Source organism: Urocitellus parryii, chromosome 2, assembly GCF_045843805.1.
Source record: "Urocitellus parryii isolate mUroPar1 chromosome 2, mUroPar1.hap1, whole genome shotgun sequence".
NCBI classification, from domain to species: domain Eukaryota; kingdom Metazoa; phylum Chordata; class Mammalia; order Rodentia; family Sciuridae; genus Urocitellus; species Urocitellus parryii.
Genome location: NC_135532.1, coordinates 173029667 through 173055341, shown reverse-complemented (window position 1 = coordinate 173055341; position 25675 = coordinate 173029667). Strand labels below are relative to the sequence as shown.

At 38.2% G+C, this 25675-nt stretch overlaps 3 protein-coding genes and 1 non-coding gene across 7 annotated transcripts in view; 2 read left to right on the top strand and 2 right to left on the bottom strand.

Moving 5' to 3' along the window:
* Positions 1 to 10351, bottom strand: part of Drc9 (dynein regulatory complex subunit 9) — a 41533-nt gene extending 31182 nt beyond the window's left edge. The window contains exons 1-5 of the mRNA XM_026395594.1: positions 10290 to 10351; positions 8164 to 8231; positions 6765 to 7038; positions 4139 to 4347; positions 251 to 379 (exon numbers count right to left, since the gene is read on the bottom strand). Coding sequence (XP_026251379.1) covers positions 251 to 379; positions 4139 to 4347; positions 6765 to 7038; positions 8164 to 8171 — 620 coding nt within the window. The 5' untranslated portion in view covers positions 8172 to 8231; positions 10290 to 10351. The remainder of the gene's footprint in view (positions 1 to 250; positions 380 to 4138; positions 4348 to 6764; positions 7039 to 8163; positions 8232 to 10289) is intronic.
* Positions 9954 to 10059, bottom strand: LOC113188278 (U6 spliceosomal RNA). Its single transcript, XR_003301523.1, has one exon. It is a non-coding gene; the product is annotated as a U6 spliceosomal RNA (small nuclear RNA).
* Positions 10352 to 11567: 1216 nt separating the features above from the next.
* On the top strand, positions 11568 to 15498 carry Rpl35a (ribosomal protein L35a). Of its 3 annotated transcripts, none has more exons than XM_026394706.2 (5): positions 11568 to 11598; positions 12319 to 12362; positions 12563 to 12715; positions 14017 to 14161; positions 15430 to 15498. In XM_026394706.2, exons 2-5 carry the CDS (start codon positions 12352 to 12354, stop codon positions 15451 to 15453), a joined length of 333 nt encoding a protein of 110 aa, XP_026250491.1. In that variant the 5' UTR covers positions 11568 to 11598; positions 12319 to 12351; the 3' UTR covers positions 15454 to 15498. The 3 variants fall into 3 exon arrangements, with proteins under 3 accessions (XP_026250491.1, XP_077651000.1, XP_026250498.1); XM_077794874.1 differs by lacking the exon at positions 11568 to 11598 and adding an exon at positions 11609 to 11782; XM_026394713.2 differs by lacking the exon at positions 11568 to 11598 and adding an exon at positions 11609 to 11798.
* Positions 15499 to 18926: 3428 nt separating this feature from the next.
* Lmln (leishmanolysin like peptidase) overlaps positions 18927 to 25675 on the top strand; it is an 81022-nt gene continuing 74273 nt past the window's right edge. The window contains exon 1 of one of the 2 annotated variants that reach the window (XM_026396132.2): positions 18927 to 19144. In XM_026396132.2, the coding sequence (XP_026251917.2) occupies positions 18950 to 19144 (195 nt within the window). In that variant the 5' untranslated portion in view covers positions 18927 to 18949. The remainder of the gene's footprint in view (positions 19145 to 25675) is intronic. The other variant, XM_077794866.1, reaches the window with a different exon arrangement.

Here is a 25675-nt window from a genome sequence, read left to right as displayed (position 1 = left end):
TAGCTAGGAATAGAACCCAAATTTCTCACTTTCAGTTACTCAGTTATATCTTCCCTGGAAAGGAAATACTTGGTTTGTTTTAAAGTGGGGCTTGGTGGACACATCTGCAGTCCCAGCTATTCAGGAGGATGAGGCAGGACTACTACTTGAACCCAGGCATTTGAGACCAGGCAATCTGCACAACATGGCAAAAGCCCATATAAAAAATTTTAAAATAAAATCAAAGCAAAGAAATATAACATTACTTTACCTGGCAATGATATCATAGAAATGCATTTTTTTTTCCCTTTCTTTGTTCAAGGTTTGCAGGAGAGTTGTGAAAGTGCCTGAATCTTGTAACTCCTGCATGGTATTTTCAATCACATCACTGAAAAATATCCTGTAAAGAGGAACAGAAAAAAGTTAATCAGATATATTTCCTTACCTTCATAAAGGGCTGTAGAAATCAAGTTTAAAGCCAGAAAGAACATCCTAAATTGGGATTATCCCAGGAATGTGATAATAGTTTAGCACTAGAGAGTTTATTAATAGAATACACCAGATTACTAAAGACTAAAGGAGAAAAATCATAAAATCATCTCAATAGTTGTAGAAAAGGCATATAGCAAAATTTAATACCCACTCATGATTTTAAAAGAAACACAAAAACAATAAACTCAGGAGGGTACAGTGGTGAATGCCTGTAATCCCAGTTACTCAGTAGGGTTCGACAGGAGGATTCCAAGTTTAAAGTCAGCCTGTGCAATGTAGCAAGACCCTATCTCAAAATAAATAAAAAGAGGGGCTGGGGCTATGGGTCAGTGGTAGAGTGTTCGCCTACCACATGCGAGGCCCTGGGTTCAATCCTCAGCATCATAAATAAATAAATAAATAGATAAAGGCATTGTGTCCAACTACAACTAAAAAATCAATATTTTTTAAATAAATAAATAAATAAATAATCTGGGTATGTAGCTAAGAGACTGAACTCTTGGGTTCAGTCACTAGTATAGCAAATAAAACAAAAACAAGAAACTCCACAAATTGTAAACAAATGATAACTTCCTTAACTTGAAAATCTTTACATACCAAGCACCAACAACAATGTTGAATCAACTGTATGATACCATATGCATAACATTTTAAACATGTGAAACTACTTGTATTGTTTAAAGAAAACACACGCATGCATACTAAAACTGTCATAACATGCTAGAAAATAATAAACATGAAAAAGTAGGAGGACTGAGATTGGAAGTTTTTATTGCACCTAAAATATGTTTCTTAAAAAAACCAAAGCAAGGACTGGGATTGTTGCTCAGTGCAACTTGCCTAACATGTGTGAGGCCCTGGGTTGAATCCCCAGCACCACATAAAACTAAATAAACAAAATAAAGGCATTGTGTCCATCTACAACTAAAAATATTTTTTAAAAAAATACCAAAGCAAACATGCTAAAATGTTAACATTTAATGATTCCATACATAAGACTTATTATTTCATACTTTACACTTTTCTGTATGTTTAAAATATTTCAAAATTTTGAAAAAGTTAATTTAATTTTTTTTAAAGAGCTAATTAAACCCTCACATTTTAGAGATGAGTAAATCTAGGTTCAGGAAGCTTAGGTGACTTGTCCAAGGTCACATAACTAGCTTGAAAAAGATACAGCACCATAACTTAAGTTTCTAGTCTCCTAGTTCCCTGCTGTTTATAATATTCTTCTAAGTGGGAATTTTTTTTTCTTTTTTTTAAATTATTAGTTGTTCAAAACATTACAAAGCTCTTGACATATCATATTTCATACATTTGATTCAAGTGGGTTATGAACTCCCATTTTTACCCCGTATACAGATTGCAGAATCACATCGATTACACATCCACGTTTTTACATACTGCCATACTAGTGTCTGTTGTATTCTGCTGCCCTTCCTATCCTCTACTATCCCCCCTCCCCTCCCCTCCTCTCCCCTCCCATCTTCTCTCTCTACCCCATCTACTGTAATTCATTTCTCTCTCTTGTTTTTTTCCCCTTTCCCCTCACTTCCTCTTATATGTAATTTTGTATAACAATGAGGGTCTCCTTCCATTTCCATGCAATTTCCCTTCTCTCTCCCTTTCCCTCTCAAAATGGGAATTTTTAAAACTGCTATTAGGGCTGCTGTAGCTCAGTTATAGAGCACTTGCCTAGCAAATGGGCACTGGGTTCAATTCCCAGTACTTTAAAAAGAGAAAGAGAGAAATAAAAACTCCTATTTATTGTTTTCATACTGAGTTGGCTGGAACTATACTTACTACTTTATTAACAATAGTTCACACAAAAAAATTCAATTGCTACATTAATAAAAAATTATTCCCAGTACTACACGCCCCCAAAAAGAAAAGAACTATACAGAAGAAACTAAAACATAAGAATCTGAGCAATAAGAACTTATCTCTTTTGTAATAGGTTAAGATAAAACAATTAAAAATTCTTAATTTGATATGATAAAATTATAAGGCATAAAAACACTAGAACAAGGAAAGTATATAGAAACTTGCTACAAATTCCCATTTGAAATTCATAAACTACTGTAGTTTTCATGCCTTTAATATTTGATTTTCACTTTGATTCTAGATAACAGGTAGAGATGTACATTTCATGATTACATATCACTCTAGGTTTCATAATTGAAATTCTTAAGGAATATATATCTAAGACAAATCCCCTAAAAATAATCTGAGACTGGTATTTTTCATCTCTCAGGAAAATATATGAACCATCACAGTAAGAATGAAAAGAACATTAACCAGATTGGGTAGTTCATAAGCAGAATACCTTTCTGTCATATGTGCAAATCTGGGCCAGACTGATTTTTAGCAAGAATCCTTACCTTATTTAGATCTAATATAGAAGTTGGAAAATTTTTTCTGCAACAGGAAAAAGAATACATATTTTTGGCTTTGTTGGCCATAGATCTCTTTTACAACTAGTCAACTTGTGGATTATAGCATGGAAGCAGCCCTTAACACTGCAAACAAATAGGAAATGTTGTATCCCAATAAAACTTCTTAAAAACATACTTCCAAATGAATTTAGTTAGTGACTTTGGGTAAATTCAATAAGCTTTCATTTACCAATAGTCTTTTACCATACAACGACAACAACAACAATAACAACAAAAACTGATTAATAATAGAAATTGAGACTACTTTTAAGAAATCCTCGCTATTCCTGAGGATTTCTTAAAAGTAGTCTCAATTTGTGGTAGTCTCAATTTGTGGTGCATACAGTATCACACACCTGTAATCCCAGAGGCTTGGGAGACTAAGGCAGGAGGATCAAGAGTTCAAAGTCAACCATAGGCTCTAAGCAAAGATCTAAGCAATTTAGCAAGGGCTGGGGATGTGACCCAGTGTTGAACGCCCCTGGGTTCAATCCCTGGTGCCAAAAAAAGAAAGAAAGAAAGAAAGAAAGAAATCCTCAGGATTAAAACATGATTTTTAGGATTTGCCTACTTTGATAATGGCTATTTCTTATTAATAGATAAAGCATCACAGTAGCTACCAATCTGTACTAGACACTAGGCTAACACCTTTTTTTGGTGGGGGGCTAGAGGGGATTGAATCCAGGTGTCCTTAACCACTAAGCCACATCCTCAGCCATTTTTGTACTTTATTTTGAGGCAGAATCTCGCTAAGTTGCTTAGTGCCTCACTAAATTGCTGAAACTGGCTTTGAATTCACTACCCTCCTACCTCAGCCTCCTGAGTCACTGAGATTACAGGCAAGCACCAGCAAACTTGGCCAAAGGCCTTATTTTTAATCCTTACATTAATGTTGTAAGGTTGCTACCATTATCCTTTTGGGGGGTTCTGGGCATGGACCCCAGGGCCTTGCATATGCTAAGCATGTGCTCTATCACTGAGCAATACCCCCAGCCCTACTGTCATTTTTAAAAATTGGATACAAAGGCTCAATAATTTGCCCAAGATAATACAATCACATGCTTTCAACTGTACTACACTGTTTCCAGGCAGTCTTCAGACAATCCTATTATCAGCAATCACTTCAAATATAATGACAAATTCTAATGCAACATAGCAGTCAACCAGCCTTGCACCCATTCTCTCATCTATGTATAAATGCATCATTACATTTCCAAATATGTTCTCCTTACCTATCAATCTGAATTTTCTTCATTATCTCTGTAGACATTATGGACTGCATTGTAGGTTGTTTAAAGACAAGATCCTGCATTCTGTTAAACTCCATGGAAAATTGACCTCCTTGCGGCATTTCTGGCAATGTGGGTTTTTCTTTAGTTGAGACTGGAGTAGATATTTTGTTTGTAGAGACCAGCAGAGATTTTTCTAGGCTACTGATATTCTAACAAAATATGAGGTTAAGAAAGATTTTTTTAAAATGAAGAGACAATGCTCTAAGACGACCTGCCTCTGTCTATAAATATTTTTTTAACTTCATTTTCTCCCACTTGTATGCTATCCTCCAAAAAAAATGTTCCCTCTTCTTTAGTCACATCAAGTCCACATATCCTGCTGTTTATAAGTTGATAAAGAAATTAATTTATATTATGAAATTCCTGTAATACTGATGTTTGCTTATTTGTTTATTTATTTATTTACTTGCTTGCTTACTTATGGTAGTGCTGGGGATCAAACTCAAGGCCTTACTCATGATAGGTAAGCACTCTACTACTGAGTTAAATCCCTAGCCCATTAATGTTATTTTAAAACTATCTCAAGGGGCTGGGGATGTGGCTCAAGCGGTAGCGCGCTCGCCTGGCATGCGTGCGGCCCGGGTTCGATCCTCAGCACCACATACAAACGAAGATGTTGTGTCCGCCGAGAACTAAGAAAAAATAAATAAATGTTAATATTCTCTCTCTCTCTCTCTGTCCCCCTCTCACTCTCTCTTTAAAAAAAATAAAATAAAATAAAATAAAATAAAACTATCTCAAACCAGGCATGGTGGTACACACCTCTAATCCCAGTTATTGGGGAGGCTAGGCAGGAGGATCTGCAAGTTTGAGGCTAGCCTGGGCAATTCAGTGAAACCCTGTTTCAAAAAACAAAAACAAAAACAAAAAAAAATATAACAAAGGGCTAGGAGTATAGCTCAATGGTAGAGTGTTCATTTAGCATGTACAAAACCTTGTGTTCAACTCCCAGTAGTACCAAAAATACAACAAAGTAACAACAACAAAACCACCTTCAAATTCATAGAATTTTAGAATTGGAAGGGATATATGGATCATTTAAGATAAAACTCCATTATAATTTGCAAATTAGAAAACTAAGACCAAGAAAGTGAAATTGATTGCTTATTGTTTACAACTAAACCCAAAGGTTTCCTGACACAAAATCTGGTGTCCTATTAAAATCTTATATAAAGTTTTAAATGTTAATCAAGTTTTAAGATCCCAGACTATACTACTACTACTACTACTAATAATAATAATAAAGAAATTTAAAAAATATTATGAGCAATTAAAGGGAAATTTAATTTTCTTTTATTAATATGGACTTCTTTCTTTTAGACCTGGAAAGCACTTTACCCTCTAACGTATGTAGCAATTTCATTTGTCATAAGATCAGAAGAATATATTTTGTGCAAATCATATGTCTAAAGAAGAAACCTATGTAACTGAGGTTTACAAGAGTTTAAAAATTTGTAAAGACTTTTCTCACTACCAAGTTAAGCTTTTTGATACCTCAGTGGTCCTCAGGAGTCCAAAAAGTCATTGGAAATATAATGACTGAAACATGGCCAGATACCCACAAAAGCAGGATACAAGATAGCCAGCAATTACAACAAGGTCATTTTTTTTTTTAATATTGAGGATTGAACCCAGGGGTACTTTATGACTGAGTCACACCCCTAGCCCTTTTTATTTATTTATTTTTGAGACAGATTCTCACTTAAGGCCTCATTAAGTTGCTAAGCCTGGCGTTGAACTTGTGATCCTCCTGCCTCAACCTTCCAAATCACTGGGATACAGACACATGCCATCACACCTAGCCTAAAGGTGTCTGTCTGCTGGTTGCTTCGGCCTCTTGAATAGCTGGGATTAAGGCATGTGCCACCATGCAGCCTACAAAATCATTTAGATTAAAACAATATTGAGAGTCCAGTTGAATTTCCTCCCTCTGTTAGCTTTTAGTCACTGAGAAATACAAGATAGGTAGGAGAACTTAGTAATTTAATCTCCTCAGTATACATACAGTTGTTTGATCTCCTCAATATATATAAAGCTATCCCTCAGCACCTACAGTGAATTGATTTCAGGACCCCTGTGGCTGCTCAAGGCCTTGTATAAAATGGCACAGAATTTGCATATAACCTATCTATATCCTCTCATACCTTTTTTCATCTCTAGATTACTTAAAATAACAATGTAAAATAATTGTTATACTGTATTGTTAGGGAACAATCATAAGGAAAAAAATCTGAACTTACTTACTACAGACACAATGTTTTTCTGAATATTTTTGCTCAGAGGTTGAATCCATGGGTGCAGAACCTGCATATATGGAAGGCTGACTGTTCCATATTTACAGTGACTTAACCATACACCTTTTGAAATAATACCAATATATTGGAAAGAGATATTCTGCCTCATCATGTACCTTGAGCTATGACAATTTTATTCCATCAATTGAGAATACATGTCTCAGATAATTATGATAGCCCTTTATCTGAGATAAAGATGTTCCCCAAGTTAAATTTACTATAAATGATAAAAAGGAAAGAAAGCAAATTTAAATAATGGAGAGTTTAATTACCATGCTAGTGCTTTGTTTTCTTTCATAGTGAACTGGCATGATATAGTTTAGAATAGAAAGTTGGTCAAGGGTATCCTCCAGAACTGCAGAGAGTCTCAGCACCTCTAGAAGGGAAAGTGGCTCTCTGATTTCTGGGATGACTTCTATATCTACTACATTAGTTGATTCTTCCTCTTCTTCTTCTTCTACGGCACTAGGTGGTTGGCCTGTCACCAACACGGTTACCTCAGGATTCCAAACTTTTGGAGAAAGAGGTAAGTCTTCCGGACTATCTCTTAAAAAAGAATAAAGAAAAAAGAAGTTAATGACCAATGTCTAAATATTATTTAGATTCAAAAGCATAGGCAGCATGTAGATCTGCTCCTGTGAAGTTTTTATTGTCATATAACTTAGATTTTTTTTAAAAGTAGGCATTTACTTGGGATTTTGCTAAATACCTTCCACTTTGATGAAACAAGGACATGTTTAATAAAGACATATAGCCCATGCTATTTGGCTATGCTTAACCAATTTAAATTTGAGACAAAATCAGCTTTATTTTCAAACATCATCTTTAAATGCTAACCAAAATTTTCTCATGATTAGAGAAAACCAGAATGTGGTAAACAGCCTCCAAAGTGGCCCAAATAGTTCTCACTTTCTGGCATTTATAGCCTTGCATAGTTTCCCTGACAGTGAGTAGAACTAACCTATGTGGCAAAAAGGATATTGTGAAAATGACAAGAGTGTGACTTCCAAAGTTAGGTGACAGAAGACATTACAGTTTCTACCTTACTCTCTCATATCTCTTCTCTGAGGGAAGTGAGTTGCTGTGTCATGAGGACACTTGATCAGCCTTGTGCAGACATGCATGAGAGTAAGAACTAAAGGCCTCTTGCCATCAGAAGCATCAAGTTGACAGCCAAGGCACCATCTTGGAAGTGGATCCTCTAGCCCACACCACTAAGTTTTTAAGTAACTGCAGGCCCTAGTGCACTTCAACTTTATGAGAGACCCAAAACAGGACCATCCCTCCAAGCTGTTACCAAAGTCTTGACCCACAGATACTATGTAAAATAATAAATGTTTACATTTTTATTTTTTATTTTTGAGAGAGAGAGAGAGAGAGAGAGAGAGAGAGAGAGAGAGAGAGAGAGAATTTCAATATTTATTTTTCAGTTTTCGGCGGACACAACATCTTTGTTTGTATGTGGTGCTGGGGATCAAACCCAGGACGCACGCATGCCAGGCAAGCGTGCTACCGCTTGAGCCACATCCCCAGCCCATGTTTACATTTTTAAATCACAAAGTTTTAGGGCAATTTGTTAAACAGCAATAGATAAAGAGCACATAAAAAATTACCATAAAGCATAACTAAAAACATACACACATATACAATGAATTAGAATTTTGAACATACTCTTCCATTCTTCTTTAGTTTTGTTATCCTCCACAATGTATTTAATAATCTCACAAAAAGGCAGTCAACTAGAATGAGAAGGAAACATTTGAGATTAGTTTAAGGGAGTGCTGAATGATGTTTCAATTATTTATATTCCCTTTAAAAGAAAATTTAAAAATTATAAGAGCTGTGGTTTATCCTCTCACTTTGCTTAGTAGAGCAGTCCCTGGTATAAAAGAAATACTGATATTATGGGATACAGGTCTAACAAGTAGTCAGCTTAATTATTATTCTACAAAACCTGAAGATATATGCACTCCTTTTCTTCTCCTCTTCCTGTTCTTCTCCTTTTTGTAGTACTTAGTACTACCACTAAGCTACATCCCAGACCTTTTTATTTTTTGAGATAGCATCTTGCTAAGTTGCAGAGGCTAGCCCCAGATTTGTGATCTTCCTGACTCAACCTCCCAAGTAGCTGAGATTACAGGTGTTCACAGACAGGCCTAGTAAAAGAATATTTTAAAAATTTAAAACACAAACATATCTCTCCTTAGGACTCTTCCATGTTTTCCCATTATCTTAGATCAAGGACCAAAATTCTTAACTTGGTCCATAAGTCTGCATGATCCAGACCCATCTGGCAATGCTGTTTTCTTGCTCTTGTCTTTAGCCTGAAGGGTTTCTTTCAATTCTATGAATCTTGCTCTCTTCCACATGCTATTCCTTCATTCTTTTCATCTTTTCACCTAGTAAAATCCTACTGAACCCATTAGATACCAACTTAAAACAGTAGCATTTTTTGAGACACCTACTATTTACCTCTATAAATTCAATCTCCATCAATTTCTGTGCTCTTAAGACTGATTCATATGAAATCCATCAATGAGAGAGTCCAGAAAGAGATCCAGGTGCAAGAGAGTCATGTCAAGTTATTTTTCTTCCCAGCTCCCTCCCTGACATATTATCTTTGGTTGGCTGTTTCTCTATTGAAGGTCATGGCTCCTGCCGGCAAACCCTCACCCCACTCCTGGCTTAGGTAACAACTTCTTTCCCTGTGCCTAGAGACTGCATTATCTCTTTAAATTTTATTCTTGCCTATATGTTTGTAAGGTACTTCACTAAACTCTTACCATGCCAGATACACACACACACACACACACACACACACACACACACACAGACACACACACAGTGTTGTATTTAACACACTGAAAGAAGTTTCATAAAATAACTTAACATGTGATACTTTGTTTTATTGTTTTACATTTTATTTTAAAAAGTATGATCATGATCTACTAATGCATCATCACCTGCAGTTTGAAAAATGCCTTAGATGTCACTTCTCTAGGTGTTTCTTTCCCTGACCCAAAAAGATGGATCATGCTTCCTCTATTCAAGTAATCATAGAACTCTGCAAAGCTCTCCTTACAATTTGTAATGTTTATGTCAATTTTACCCAATAGTCTGTTAGGTTTCATGAGAGCAGGAACCATAACAATAAATCTCACTATTGTATTGTAAGCACAGGCACCGTGCACAATAAGTATTTAATACCTCCAGGAATGAATCTTTCTTTTCTAAGTTAAAGAGGAGAATCATGCTGGCATGTTCTCAAATCTGAGGTACACACTAATGACATATTTGCACACAGCATTTCACGTGTAACTATACTCAGTTCTCATTTCATAGATTACACAAATATTTTTGCATAAAAGTCACAATTTTAATATTGGGTGCTATCCATTGTACCTTGAAGTCTATTTTCTCAAAAGGAATATGCTATTGTCAAATAAACTTCTACGTACTTTACAAGTGTGGAATGCCTCACAAAAATTTGTGTGTCATCCTTGCGCAGGGGCCATGCTAAATCTTCTCTGCACCATTCTAATTTTAGAATATGTGCTGCTGAAGAATGAATCTCTTAAGTAGCAGAATTTCTAGTATATTTCTGGGACAGAGAAAACTGGATGGGATGGTGGGTTACAAGGAACAGAACCCTATCCTGTTGTATTTAATAGAGTATCTGATTTTAAATGTGACATACATTTATTTCATAAAATGTTGGAGTTGTCCTTTACTCCTCTCTCTCATTAATTATGTATCAGCAATACATTTAAAATATTCAGAATTTCAGGACTAATCACCTGTACTGAATGTCCATCATCTCTCAACAGGACCATAAGAGTAGCCTCCTAACAGGTCTTCCTGCTGCTTCCCCTGCTTCTCTTCAGTCTCAACACAGTGAACCCATCAGACCTAGTCACTCTTTAGTTCAGAACCTTCAAATGACTTCCAATGCCAGAGAAGAAAAAAAAAAAAAAAAGAAGCCTCTTAATTTTTCTCCACAAAAGTTATCACTTTCTAATGTACCATATATTTTACTTGCTCGTTTTCTTGCTCCCCACAGTATGATGTAAGCTCCATGAGAACAGATTTTTGTTTATTGCAGCGTCCTACAATTCTCGATCCTTGGTAGCCATTCAATAAACTAGTTGTTGAATAAATTAATCTATAGGGCTACCCAAGTAAATGCGCAATAATTAGGAAATGTAAACCTCTGACTCCTCCAATCCATCTCATTCTAATCTTACAAGTATTTATGAGACCTATTAAGCATGGCAGGACGCGGGCGCCCCGAGTTTGTCAGCTCAAAGAATTCTCCTTCGCTGGACATACATGCTCTCCCTCCGAATAAAAGCAAAGGAGGGCGATAACTTTTAAAGGCATTTCTCTCATTATTTGGGATGGGCGGGAGGGGGATGTCTCACGATGTGGCCCAGGCTGGTCTCGAACTCGCGGGCTCAAGCGATTTTCCCGCCTCAGCATTCCGGGTAGCTGGAACCACAGGACTGGGCCACTACGCCCAGCTTTTAAGTAGTTTCATTTAAAAGTGAAAGGAGTAGAGGGAAAGGAAGGTAAAGTGCGGGGAAGTAGGGAAGGAATTGCTCATCCTGCCTTCGGGCTCCCAGCCTTTCTCTTCAAGTCTAAGGTAGGATCCGTAGGTCTCCCTTGGTCCTACTTCTCTGAGGAAGGAGGGAAAGACATTCCTTATGTTTGAGAATCAAAAGTGTGATATCTAAGGCGGGGACGAACGTTCCCCGGTCCAGCTTTACCTGCAGCACCTCTCGCCTTCGGAAACAAGCTAAGATGTTGCTATGGCAACATAGAGGGGAGGAGACCGTTTTCGCTCCTCCTTTAGCTGGCTAACAACTTTGCCTCTCTCTGTTCTCAAACACTACAGTTTGTAGCTTGCAAAGATGAAAAGACTTTGGGAAAATTTATATGAGTGCTCCTGAAAGTGACTTTTTCAGTCCGAAGACGACTTCTAGGACTAGTTTTTCTGGCGGCCGCGGAGGATGCCTAAGTTAGGGGCGGGGCTGAGCAATGTTTATCCCACAAGGCCATGCGGCGGGGCCTCGCCTTCCCTTTTCCGCCATCTTGGAGGCTGTGGAGGTGAGTAAACCCCTCGCTGGTGAGCTTTGGAGGCAAATAACTGGGTTGGGTTTACCCATATACCGTGGCGAGGCACCGATTCGGTTCGGAGACTCTGCTTGCCAGTGATTTCTGTGGGTTTCGGGAAGAAGGAGGACGGGATGGCGGAGATGAGAGACTGATTGTGCTAGGCTCCTAACACCTGGTGAATGAGCGCTGCGGTAATTATAGGGGATTTGGTAGCCCAAGCGGGGTAAAATTGTCACTCCTTATGCAGTTGCTTGTGAAGCAGTGGTTCCTTGAAGCTGCCTTTTTTTTTTTCATTTGCTCCCATTCCATACTTTTGCATGTTTACAACCTCAACTTTTCTCTTAGCTAGAGCAAATGTCTTCTGTGTATTTTACCGCCAGCTTCGTACGTAAATCTTCATTTTTCAGTGAATTTTATCTGTTACTGATAGCGGCATGAGTTAGCTCAGGGCTTCCGATTGCGGCTTTTAGGCGTTCTTCAATGTGTGGTTTTGCTTCTTAGTTACTGTCCTCATTTTGGAGTTTGCTTAGGTATCATTCATTCTCTGAGGTTTGAATGTTTCGCCAAGCTCTGCGCTTCATGTAGGTGCATTACGCTTCCCCATATTCCCATGAAATGGGTCAAAAAGGAATTTGCCTGAGAGGCTTAAGAAAAATGACAGGTGAGAAACTTGTGTTGCATGGTTTTAAACTTAGTTTTGTTTGTTTTAAGGCCTGCTGGGAACAGGACTTCTAAAAGACAGATATGTCTGGAAGGTATGCTTCTTAAATATATTTTTTTTCTCTCCCCACGCCACTTTTAGAGGTAAACCTATATGCTGGTTAAAATTTGGTGTTTGCTATGAGTAACTTTCAGATGGGGGCCCTCACAAGTCAAATCATCTTGATGGTTTAGGAAGACAACCGAGATATTTTAACAGTTACATTTAACGTAACATGTATCGTGTGTTTCTTAGGTTGTGGTGCAAAGCCATTTTTGCTGGCTATAAGCGGGGTCTCCGGAACCAAAGGGAGCACACAGCTCTTCTAAAAATTGAAGGTGTTTATGCCAGAGATGAAACCGAGTTCTATTTGGGCAAAAGATGTGCTTATGTGTACAAAGCAAAAAAGTAAGTTTATACTACTGTGTGCCTTGGAATTTTTACTTTGCCTTATTTTTCTATTGAAAGGGTAAATAATGTTGGTAAAGTAATTGGTACTGCCGTGGCTTCTGCTTTGATCCTTTTAAGGAACTTCATGGGAAGTTACAGGAGGTGTTGTTTTTTTTAAACCTATTGTGGGTAGTGTTGCACTGGGAAAAACCACAGCTGTCACTCAAGAAGTTTCAAGAAGCAGCTATTTACTCTTAATGGTTTATGTAATGCTTTTTTCACGTACCTTAGTTAGTTTTGTTCTTTTAGATATTTTTCATGTATGCTTTTAGATGTTATATTTTGTGTATGTGTGTGTGGGGATTGAACCCAGGGTTTTTCACAAGCCCCTAGCTGTAACCGCAGCCCAAACGTGATTTTAATACTGGGCTTGTGGGGGTGGTGGTGTACTGGGGATTGAACTCAGGGGCACTCTACTACTGAGACATACCCTTCCCCTTTTTTGAGATTTTTAAGTTAACACATGTGGTTGGTTTCATCCTGGCAGATTGATGCGTTGGTTCATGGAATTCGGATTTCAGCCCTTTTATTTTATTTGGAGATAGGGTCTTCCTGAGTTGCTTGAGCTGGTTTTGAATTTGCTCTTCTCTTGCCTCAGCCTTCCCAATCACTGGGATTACAGGAGTGTGCCACCAGGCCCAACTTAATCCTGGGGTTTTTAGCTCACTCCAGACCAGTTAAAATCTCTGGCCTCCTTTTCCTGTTTAGTCAGTATTCCTTTAAAATTTCTAGTTCCATCACATGTAGGTTGTAAACCCCAGTGGGTCATCTCATTCAGTTAAAAAAAAAAGCTAAAGTCTCAATGAGGAGCCTCTTAAGAACATGTACATTGAGGACTCCACATTTTTGCTCTTGTCCCAGGCTAGGGCTCACCACTTTGTACCTACAGTCTCCCTAACTTGGGGTTATTATTTAAGGTTTTTGGTGTAGGGGTTGTGTGTGTGCCCCTGCGATGAGTAGGGGTGCTGGGGATTGAAATCAGGACCTTGTGAATGCAAACTAAGCACTCTTCTACTGAATTATCTCCCCAGCCCCCCTTCAGCTCTTTAGCATATGCTGTTCCTTCTCTCTGCCATGGTCATCCCCTGATAAAGGTGCCTGGTATACAATAGTTATTTTATCTGGAATTAAAAGTGTTCCAGACATACTCAGTGGGTAACCAAGTTTGAGAGGTACTAGAGGTTAGTAACCATGAACTTGTATGAGACTATATTGTTTATGTGAGTTCTCCTTCCTTTTTTATTCCCTTTTAAAATCAGCAACACAGTGACTCCTGGTGGCAAACCAAACAAAACCAGAGTAATCTGGGGAAAGGTAACTCGTGCCCATGGAAATAGTGGCATGGTTCGGGCCAAATTCCGAAGCAACCTTCCTGCTAAGGCCATTGGACACAGAATCCGTGTGGTAAGTAGAAATTTTTAGCAAAACAGCCCTCTTCTGAGACAAACTAAGCTCAAGAGGTTGAGCTGTAACTTCTAAGGATTTTTTTGAGTATAAAATGAAGCTAGTAAATTGTGCCCAAATCAGTGACTATAGTGTAGCTAATGAGTATTACATAACATCTGATTTGGCATCTTATAGGAAGGTGAAGGCAAAGTGTTCAAACAAATTGTGCCCATCTGTGCATGGCGGCACATGTCTGTAATCCCAGTGACTCCAGGGGCAGGAGGATCACAAGTTCAAGACTGTCCTCAGCAATGTAATGAGACCTTGTCTCAAAATAAAAAAATAAAGGGCTGGGGGTATAGCTCAGCCATAAAGCACCCCTGGGTTAATAATAATCCTCAGTACAAAAACAGAAAATTTGTGCCTAAATTTCAGTTTTGCCAAAGCTACTTGAGGAAAAATAATTTCATTTCTTTTTTTTTTTTTTTTTTTTTAGTACTGGAGATTGAACCCAGGGGCACTCAAAACACTGAGCTATATCCCTACGCTTTTTACTTTTATCTTAAGGCAGGGTCTTGTCAAATTGCCTGGGCAACAAACTTGTGAGCTTCAGCCCCTGGGATTATAAGCATCTTTGTTCAGCCTTTAGATGTTATCAACTTTGTTTTGTACATGAAGAAAACATTCTGAGGTTTAGTCTTAGACTCCAAATCCTGAAACTGTTTTTCCTCAAATAACTCCTGCTTTTTCTTTATTAGGATCCATTTTTAGTTGACCATAATCTTTGGGTCATAGGGATACTGTAGAGCCTTGCTGAGCATTTGAGCTTTCTCATCAGAGGATTCTTACTCTAAGAAGCAAAATTAAATATTCTCACAATGCATTTTAAATTATTTTAATTTTCGGTATTGAGGATAGAACCAAGGGCCTTGTGAGAGCTAGGCAAGCCTTCAATCATAGAGCTATACCCCAAGCCCCGGTAATTCCTTTTTTAAGAGTAGGTTCTTGAGCATATTCTCTTATAAACTGAATGCTACACAACTTGGTTCTCAGGAACCGCCAGAATATGTCATTGGATACCTTTCAGAGATGACTAAGGAGGCTAGGGTTGTAGCCCAGTAGTTGAGTGCTTATTTAGCATACGTGAGGCCCTAGGTTCAATCTGTAGTATAGGGAAAAAATTTCAGATAAAAGTGGGATCATAAGAGATTAATTCATGTTATGGCAATCAGTAACATTTGTAAATTTGTATATAACATTGACCTAATGTTCTCTTTTTTCCCTAGATGCTGTACCCCTCAAGGATTTAAAATGGAAAATAAAGATGGATTTGTGTTCTTGTATTTTTTTGTTCAGTGGCTCAAAAAACTTAATTGTCTTCAATTGATTTCGCTATATGCTTAAAATGATGGAGGTTTTTCAGCATCTTCAAAGTACAAGGAAATCAGGGCTATATATAATGGACAGTATGAGGCAGTTACAGGGATTTAGAAAGTAACAGGTTAACATGAATACCTTAATGGGCATTTTTGGAGGAAATAAATAGGCTTTGGGGAAAGTGGGAAGTGAAAGAAGCATAAAATTATCGCTTAAAAGGTCTGGGGATGTAGCTCAGTGGTAGAGTGCATCAGACTCTTTCATCCCTAGTATTACCCCACCCCAAAAAAGTTTTTTAATAGTATATACAGTATAGATTTTTAATAGTATACTATATATACAGTATAGATTGGTTGGGAAGCTTATGAGTGAAAATGGAATTGGGAATAATTTCAGTAGAAATTACATTGATATTTAAATTTTAGGGGCTAGGGTTTTTGATCCAGTGGTAGGAGTGCTTGCCTAGTATGTGTGAGGTACTGGGTTGATCCAACCAAAAATTTTTTTTTCATATTTTTTTAGTTGTCAGTGGACTTCTAAATTATTTAATGATTTATGTATTTATTTATTTGTGCTGCTGACGATTAGACCCAGGGCTTCATGCATGCCAGGCAAGTGCTATGAGCCACAACCCCAGCCAGCCCTACAACTAAAAATTTTAAAAGAATATTTTAGATTTCAAAGATGTGCTTATAATTATGCAATAAATCATTTTGCAGTATGGTTGTAGAATTCTGATTGATGCAGTATTCAGTAGTTGTACTAAAGCTCAAGTGGCCATCGAAGGAACCCAATTTCTTGTAATGATTGGGATTTACACTCTTATCAGTTTCATTCATTGGGAGTGTGGCCTCAAGCAAAAGCAATGCATTGGAGTAGCAGCCTTCAGCCATTGGTCAGCTTTTTGCCAGAGCTGTGCATTTAATGGACAACTAGAATTTGATTAGTAGAACTCTAAGGAAATTGAACTTAGAAAGTGTGGGTTCAAGAGCAAGAAAGGTATCTTGTCGTGAACCAACTCCCAATTGTTTTCCAAAAAGCCAGGTAGATATGATTGGTATTTCAGTACTCAGGGATAGAGGCATATAAATAAAATGGCTTATATAAAATGAAGGAAACAAGGTGGTGGTGATGACACAAAGATCTTGAGGCATTTGAGCCATTCAAATTGGGTCATTTAGTGTGGCTAATAAACCTTTTGGGGCAGTGATTGGGAGTCTTTAAAGCTAAAAGCTGCCATGTTACGAAAGATCTTGTGTCCTAGAAAAGGGATAACTGAAAGGGGGGAAAAATCAGGCTTTGCAGTCTTAACTGGTTTTTGATAACCAGAGTAGAGCAGATCCCCTAAACACTAGGAATGGAGGCTTAAAAGATAACAGGTCTTGGCTTTGGTGGCTGAATGGATAATGACATGTTTACAGAGCTAGGAGAGCAGAAGGTGGTTTTGTAGTGGTAACAAAGGTTTGACAAAGTGGGCTTGGAGCTATGTGGCTCCATGCTAGTGTAAGTCCCTGGGTTCAATCCCCAGGACCACCAAAAATAATTGAGGGGCTGGAGTTGTCACTCAGGGATAGTGAACTTGACTTGCATCTGTGAGGCACTGGGTTTGATTCTCAGCATCTCATAAATAAAGGTCTGTCAACAATTAAAAGTATTAAAAAAATTTTTTTAGGACCATGTAGGACACTAACTTGTGGCATCCAGGAAGTCAAATGGAGGTTTCAGGTCTGGTTAGGCACAGGAGAAAAGGGAGCAGAGGTCTCCATAACTGGGAGCTGAAGACTGGTCTGAACAATACTAGGAGAGGGTTGAAGGTGGATAAATGTGCTTTTGAGAAATTCAGGAAAAGAACTGACAGCATCCTTAGGTAACCTGAGTATGCCGTGGCAAATGAGCTGCATGTGCAAATGTGTGTGGGGTTTTTTTTTTTTTTTAGTATTTTTTACTTTTTAGTTGTACACAATACCTTTATATGTGGTGCTGAGGATCAAACCCAGGGCTTCACGTGCTGGTAGAGCAAATACGTGTTCTTTATGAACACAATGCAATGATTGTGAAAGTGCATTGTCTTCCTGTACCCCTACTCAAGTTAAAAGGTACTTTGGCCAAATCTGCCACTGGAGGGATTGCATAGTTCACAAAAATGGGCTTTCTAATACTAGAATATGTCCACTATGCAATCAAAAGCCTTTTATCCATCATGGTACAGGAAGCCTTAATATATTGTTTGTGCTTTTTTTTGTTTGCTGCTGAGGATTGAACCCATGGCCTTGTGCATGTGAAGCAAGCACTCTGCCAACTGAATTGTTTGTGCTTTTAGCAGTGGAAAAATCATGTTTTAAAAAATTTTGATTTAGTATACCAGTAAATAATGACTCAACCTGTAAAATGGTAATACAGCACGATCACACCCTTCTTTTGAGTACACCATCTCAACTAGCATTGTAAATTGAAGGTTTTATTTCTGACAACGACATTTCCTAGCAATTTACAATATTCAGTTTCTGTGGAGTAATATTTAAGATGTTTTCAGTTCCTGATGTTTTGCTGGGGATTATTGGATTTAGCTTCACACATTCTACTGAAGTGCTTTACAACTGAGCTACAGCTCCACTCTTTCCAGTTTCTGCTTTTAGTTCTTTGCTTTCATGGACCACAGGAAGAGTTGTGACATTTTTCAGTTTTTAAGGTAGTTTCCACAAATGGCCAATATCTTAATTCTTGGTTAGCCGGGTGCAGTGGCGCACACCTGTTATCCCAGCAGCTCTGGAGGCTGAGGCAAGAGGATCACCAGTTGAAAGCCAGCCTTAGCAATTTGGCGAGGCCCTGGGCAACTCGGGGAGACCCTGTCTCTAAATAAAATACAAAAAGCGGGGGAGGTGTGGCTCAGTGGTTAAGCGCCCGTGGGTTCAAACCCTGGTATTAAAAAACAAAAAAGGTTTGGGGTTCAGTAAAACAGTAAAGAACATAACTGATTTTGTAGGAAATGACGTTACTTGATAAATGGGACTAAAATTCGTGACAAAAGTGTTCTTCACTTTTCACACAGGACTACATTATAAAATATTTTGCAGCTGTACGTATGTCCATTTGAGAACTGGCATCTAGTTACGGCAAATCTCATGAATTAAAAGGAGCGAAAAACCTCCTTGGTAAGGACACCTACGTACTCCATCACCCGCCTACCACCGCTAGTCTTTCCGGTTTCCACTGCGCAGCCCACGTGAGCCTTTAAATACCATTTACTGGCTGGCTCTGCGCAATGAGACGCTATGGACACGACCTGCTATCGTCTTGTAGATGACACTAGCCAATCGAAAAACTGCTTTTCTTTCCTTTTCTCGGGCTGGTCCCTGGAGCGGCGAGGGGCGGGGCTGGTCCCGGGCACGGAGGCGTCACGCACTCCATGGTAACGACGCTCGGCCGAAGATGGCGGCCGAATGGGGTGGAGGAGTGTGTTACTCCGGGTCGGGCCCAGCTCTTAGCCGGTGGCGCTGGAGTGCTTCTTTGTGCGTCAGAGGAGTTTTACTACTGTTAGGCGGCCTGCCGGCAAGCACCACGTCTATTCCCATCTCCGTGGGCACCTCGCCGCCCTGCCGGCACCACGTCCCCTCTGACACGGAGGTAGGGCGAAGGAAGGGCGGGAGCTGGCCGGGTGATAGTAAAGTGATGAGGGAGAGTCACAGTAGAGGGTAATGATTCCGAGGGGGTGTTTTGGAAGAGAAGGCGAAATTGGGACCGAGACTGAGCGCTTACAGGGCTGGGACTGTTATTAGCTTCCGACACCCTGCAGAGTGGCCGAGTTAGGCACTCAGCAGCATCACATTTCCGTGCTTAGCCGGTAATACCATAGCAGTGGTTTTCACACTGAGTGTGTATCTGAAGCACTTGTTAAAAAACGAAGATTGCTGCCCCGTCTCCCTTTCTGACTCAGTAGGTCTGACATGAGTCCTCAGAATGGCAATTTAGTTTCCAAATGGATGATACTGCTTGTCCAAGGTCCACACTTTGGGAACCAGTATCTAAAGATTTGGGGAGAAATTGGTAGGAGAGCCAGACAAAGGCATTGGAGAGATGTTAAGGGTTTTCTGAAAACAAAAATGAAGGTTTATTTTCAAGTTATTTCATTACTTTGCTTGCTTTAATCCTGTTCTCCCATCCTGCAAGTACCTGCCTGCCTTCTTCCCACCCAGTCGTTTTTTTGTTGTTGTTTTGTTTTGTTTTGATTTGGTTTGTTTTTTTGCTTGTTTAAATCCTTTCAGCTTCAGTTCAAGTCTCCCTTCAGGCATTTAACCAAGTACTGTTCTGTGGTAATGGCTTATGTCATGTTTTGTAGTTAAATTGTAACATTCCTTGAATAAGGTTTGTATGATATACTTGATTCCTTCACAGTACTTAGCTCAGACACAGGTGGACCACAATCATCCCCCTCCCCCTCCCCTGCAGTACTGGGAATTTAATCCAAAAACACTCTACCACTGAGCTACATCCTTAGCTCTTTTTATTTTGAGGCAGGGTCTTGCTGAATTGCCTAGGCATTTCTCTAATTTGCCATCCTTCTGCTTCAGCCTCCAGAGTCACTGGGATTACAGGCATGCCCTACCTCTTTCAACTATTAGTAATCAGAATTGAGAAAAGGAGCAACAGTACTTAAGGCAGGGCTGCATGTTGTGATTGGCTTAGATTCACCTAGAATTTTTTTTCATCTTAACCCAGATAGCTAAGCTCACTCATTTTGGTGGCAGTTTCCAAAAATGTTAGGCCTACTGATTGTAACTTGAGTTGAAGTTTTGCAGCTCTACTACATATTATAACTTTTATCATGACACTGCATTTTGGCTGAATTCATTTCTTTTTAAAATTCCACAGAGCCCTGCACTTCCTCTTTGAATCTGGGTTAAAATGAGAGAAAGTAGTTCAAACAACCACAAAACCTTTTAGGTAGAAAGAACCTTGGTAGCTGTTTTCTTTTTCTGACCATTGGGAGTGTACAGATCTCCAACCTGGTTTTCATTTGTTTGTTTGTTTTTTGGGAGGAGGGAGGTTGTTTATTGGTGATGGTGGTGCTTGTTTCTGTCTGTGTGTGAGTGATGCATGATGCTGGGGATCAAGCTTAGGGCCTCACTCATGCTAGACTGACATTCTACCACTGAGCCATAATCCCACACCCTCCAATTTGTATTTAAACATTTCCACCAATAGGGTAATTTTTTATTTCTAGAGGTAGCCCCTTTGTTTTTTGGAGATGATCATTGTTAAAGTCCTTTTTATAGAGCTGAAAACTTTTGATACTTCCCAATATTTCTATTCCTGCCTCTTGACTGAACAAGGTTAATAGTGATAGTGCTTCATATATTAAAAGCAGTCTATTAAGTTCTCAAGTGTCCTCATTTCTAATTAGTTTCCCTAGTTTTTCATAGAATATATAATAGCATGTTGTCCTCATCATTCTCCTTGCTTTAACCTGGACAAAAAGTTAAGGTGAAAACTATTCATCATAACTCATTGTATTCATGCTAGTGACTACACTTCTGTTACATCCTACAGGCATTCACTTACAACCTGTGTGTGTGTGTGTGTGTGTGTGTATCTGTGATGGTGGTGATAAAATACAGAACACTTTGACTTATTTAACCTGCTGTCAACCAAAACATACACATTTTTACTTTTTATTATATATATTAAAACCAGAATAATATGGTAAACCCCCGTGGGTCTAGTCACTACTTATCAACATTCTGCCATTCTTGCTTCATATACTTCCAGTTATTCCCAATCACCCCACTTGACTTAATGTTATTAAAAAAGGTTTTCTTTTCTTTTTTTTTTCTTTTTGGTAAAATTTACATGTATTGCAGTGCCACATGCATTCATGTAAAATCCATAACCTATCACAATATAGAACTTTTCCATCACTCCATAAAGTTCCCACCTGTCCTGTGCCAGTTATGTCTTTCCCATCCACCATAGGCAACTACTGTTCTAATTTTTTTTTTTTTAAACAGCAGGTTTGTTTTTCCAGTTCTAGAACTTTGTTTATAAGGGTAGAATTTTATGATCTCTGTGTCTGGCTCCTGCTCACAACTATTTCTATGAGATTCATGTTTTTCTATGTGATAGTAATTCCATCCTTTTTATTCCCCTGAATACCCAAATCATAATCTGTTTTTGCTTGATCTCAATTATTTTCAGTTTTGGGGTATTGTAGAAAAAATACATCATTGTATAAGGGTTTTATTAGATATGTTTTTATTTCATTTTGTAAATACTTAGGAGTACATTTGCTAGGTCAGAAGGTAAGCGAATATTTAATCTTATAGAAAATTACCAAATCTGGGGCTGGGGTTGTGGCTCAGTGGTAGCATGATTGCCTAGCACATATGAGGCACTGTGTTGCATCCTCAGCACCACATAAAAAAATAAATAAGTAAACAAATAAAAGGTATTGTGTCCATTAAAAAAATGTTAAAAAAAGAAAACTATCAAATCTTTCTCCAAGTTCTGTACCATTTTACATTCCCACCAGCAGTTTATTAAACGTTATGATTGCTATATATCCTTACCAACAGAGGTTTCTTCCGAGAAGTTTTTGCTTACCCACCAGCTCATAAAGACATTCTCCTATTTTGTAGAAACTTTTGGGGCTATGATTCATTCTCAAATTGATTTTTATTTTTATTTATTTTCTGTGGTACTAGGGATTGAACCCAGGGCCTAGTATATGCTAAGCAGGCATTCTACCACTGAGCTACATCTCTAGTCCTTTTTTATTCTTTTGGTACCGGGAATTGAACTCAGGGGTACTTGACCACTGAGCCATATCTCCAGCCCTATTTTGTATTTTTATTTATTTAGAGACAGGGTCTCACTAAAGTTGCTTAGCACCTCACCCTTGCTGAGACTGACTTTGAACTCATGATCCTCCTGCCTCAGCCTCCCCAGCTGCTGGGGTTATAGGCTGCACCACCATACCTGGCTTCCAGTCCTTATTTATTTATTTATTTATTTATTTATTTATTTTTAGAGAGAGTGAGAGAGGGGAGAGAGAGAGAGAGAGAGAGAGAGAGAGAGAGAGAATTTTTAATATTTATTTTTTTTAGTTCTCGGCGGACACAACATTTTTGTTGGTATGTGGTGCTGAGGATCGAACCCGGGCCGCACGCATGCCAGGCGAGCGCGCTACCGCTGAGCCACATCTCCAGCCCCAGTCCTTATTTATTTTGAGAGAGTGTCTAATTAAATTACTGAGGCTGGAAAATTTGCAGTCCTCCTGCTTCGAAGTCCCTGGAATTGCAGGCATGTGCCACCGTGCCCAACTGGGGTTTACTTTGTACAGTTTTTGTTATTTATTTGATTTTTTTGTCTGTTTGTTTTTGGTAGCACTGACAGTTGATTCCAGGACCTTCTGCTTGTTAAGGAAGCTCTCTCTCACTGAACTATACCCCCAGTCTTATTTATTCTAGCAAATAGCCCACGCTGGCCTTAAAATTATGATCCTCCTGCCTCAGTCTCCCAAATAGCAGGGATTACAGTTGTACATACTGTGCCTGACTTATTATTTCCTCTTTCTACTTATTGTGTATTTACTTTGCTCACATTGCAAGGGGGAAAATTTAGGTCATTTTTTTTTTAGGTTCTTTTTTAAAATTTTTTTTAGTTGTAGATGGACACAATATCTATCTACCTACCTACCTTTCTTCCTTCCTTCCTTCCTTCCTTCCTTTCTTCCTTCCTTCCTTCCTTCCTGTGCTAAGGATCAAACCCAGTGCCTGTAAATGCAAGGCAAGTGCTCAATCACTGAGCTTCAACCCCAGCCCCGTTTTTTAGGTTCTTCAGGTCAATGTAAACATTCAAAGATAGAAATGCTGGGAGTGATAGATTGCTTGCCTAGTGTGCACCAGGCCCTGGGTTCACACACAGACACACACATACCAAATAAAGAAATTTCTATGTACATCTTTAATTCCTTCCCACAGATTTTGACACTTTGTATTTTAATTATCATTTATTTAAATGTTTATTTCCTTTGGCAATTTCTTTTTTGATCATGAATTATTATAATTGTTTAAAATGTATAATTTAAAAATATTCAGTTTTTATTGTTAATGGTTTCTAATTTAAGTGTATAATAGCCTCTGTAAGATATCGGTTATGAAATATGAGATTATTTTAGTCATAGCTTAAACTATGTTGTAGCCTTTTTTTTTCCCCATGTATAAAGAATATATGTTGTGCTGGACATGGTGGCCCATGCCTGTAATCCTACCAGTTTGGGAAGCTGATTCAAGAGGATCGCAAGTTCAAAGCCAACCTCAGCAAGAGAGAGGCACTAAGCATCTCAGTGAGACCCTATCTCTAAATAAAATATAAAATAGGGCTGGAAATGTGGCTCAGTGGTTGAGTACCCCTGAGCTCAATCCTTAGTACCCATCCCCCAATTTTTTTTAAAGGGTTGGAGCTGTGGCTCAGTGGTTGAGTGCTCTTTAGCTAAATCCCTGGTACCAAAAAAAAAAAAAAAAAAAAGAATATATGTTGTATGATTATTGAGTGGATTTCTATACATGTCAATAAGGTAAGGCGATAGTATACTTCATATTTCCTATATTCTTAAAATTTTAGTCTAATTGTTAAGATTTTAATCTTTAAGATTATAGATTTGTTTCTTTCTTTAGTTCTGTCAGTTTTGCTTCATAATTTTTGAATCTCCTTTAATTACTTGCATTCACATTTATAATTTTTTATGTCTTTTGATGTGGCCCTTTATCATTTTATCTGATATTAACTATACCCATTTCAGCTTGTTTATGATTAAAGTTGACTGATATATCTTTCCATCCTTTTGCATTTATTTTTGCATTTATTTGTGTATGTGTGTGCTTATGCATTTTAAGTAATATTTTTGTCTTTTTTTGTGTGTGTATGATACTAGGGATTAAACCCAGGGCATTCTATCCCTGAGTACTTCCCTAGTCCTTTTTCATTTTTTATTTTGACATAGTGTCTCGCTGAGTTTCCAAGGCTGGCCTCAAACTTGACATATTCTTGTCTCTTCTTCTTTTTCTTCTTCTTCTTCCTCTTCCTCTTCAGTACCAGCAATTGAACCTTGTGGCATTTAACTACTAAGCATATCCCCAGTCCTTTTTTTTTTTTTTTTTTTTTTTTTTTTAGAGAGAGAGGAGAGAGAGAGAGAGAGAATTTTTAATATTTATTTTCTAGTTCTCGGCGGACACAACATCTTTGTTGGTATGTGGTGCTGAGGATCGAACCCGGGCCGCACGCATGTCAGGCAAGCGCGCTACCGCTTGAGCCACATCCCCAGCCCCCCAGTCCTTTTTAATTTTTGTTTTGAGATAGGGTTTCATTAAGTTGCTTAGAGCCTCACTACTGGCTTTGAATTTGTGATTCTTCTACCTCAGTCTCCTGAGTCTCTTGGATTACAGGCCTGTGCCACCATGCCTAGCTTAATCCCTAATCTTTCTGATATTATTGTAACTATATATATTATAAACATCATTTAAAAAATTTTTAATATTCATTTTTTAGTTGTAACTGGACACAATCTCTTTATTTATTTATTTTTATGTTATTACAGATTTTTTATGTTGTTGTAACTACATGTAAGCCTCATGATTACAACTTTATATTTTTTCCTTTAAATATTTTTATACCTGTAAAGAATTGAAAATATAAGAAATATGTGTATAATTGCATTGAGGTTCCTAAGACCACTGCAGATTTGGTGATGTGCTCACTGGACTAAGCATAAAATCATGTTCACATTTAAGATTTATTTCAGTGAAAGAACGTAAAGCAAAATCAGCCAGGCATAAAGGATTATGATTCAAAGACTGGAGTAAACTAGCAAAGAGTTTTAAAGTCCTCTCCAAGTAGGTTCACATAGGCTATGCTTAATTCTTTCAGCAGTGAATTCTATCATTATGCACAAAGTGCTCACTACCAGTAAAGTCATCTGAGCCTTGGGGTCCAGGGATTTTATTGGAGATTGGTTATGTAGGGATGATTATGTAGAGATTATTATGTAGAGATTATTTTAGCCACCGAAATTTCAGACTCCTGGAAATGAGGAATTGTTCACCACTTTTGTGTACAAGCACTTTAATTAGAGAGAACCACCTTTATCATTTAAGGAAGTTT

Bases quoted from the DNA above. Each gene is read 5' to 3' on its own strand.
- Rpl35a (XM_026394706.2), top strand. The intron at 12,716-14,016 runs GTAAGTTTATAC...TTTTAAAATCAG, and splicing joins TATGTGTACAAAGCAAAAAA to CAACACAGTGACTCCTGGTG. The intron at 14,162-15,429 runs GTAAGTAGAAAT...TTTTTTCCCTAG, and splicing joins TTGGACACAGAATCCGTGTG to ATGCTGTACCCCTCAAGGAT.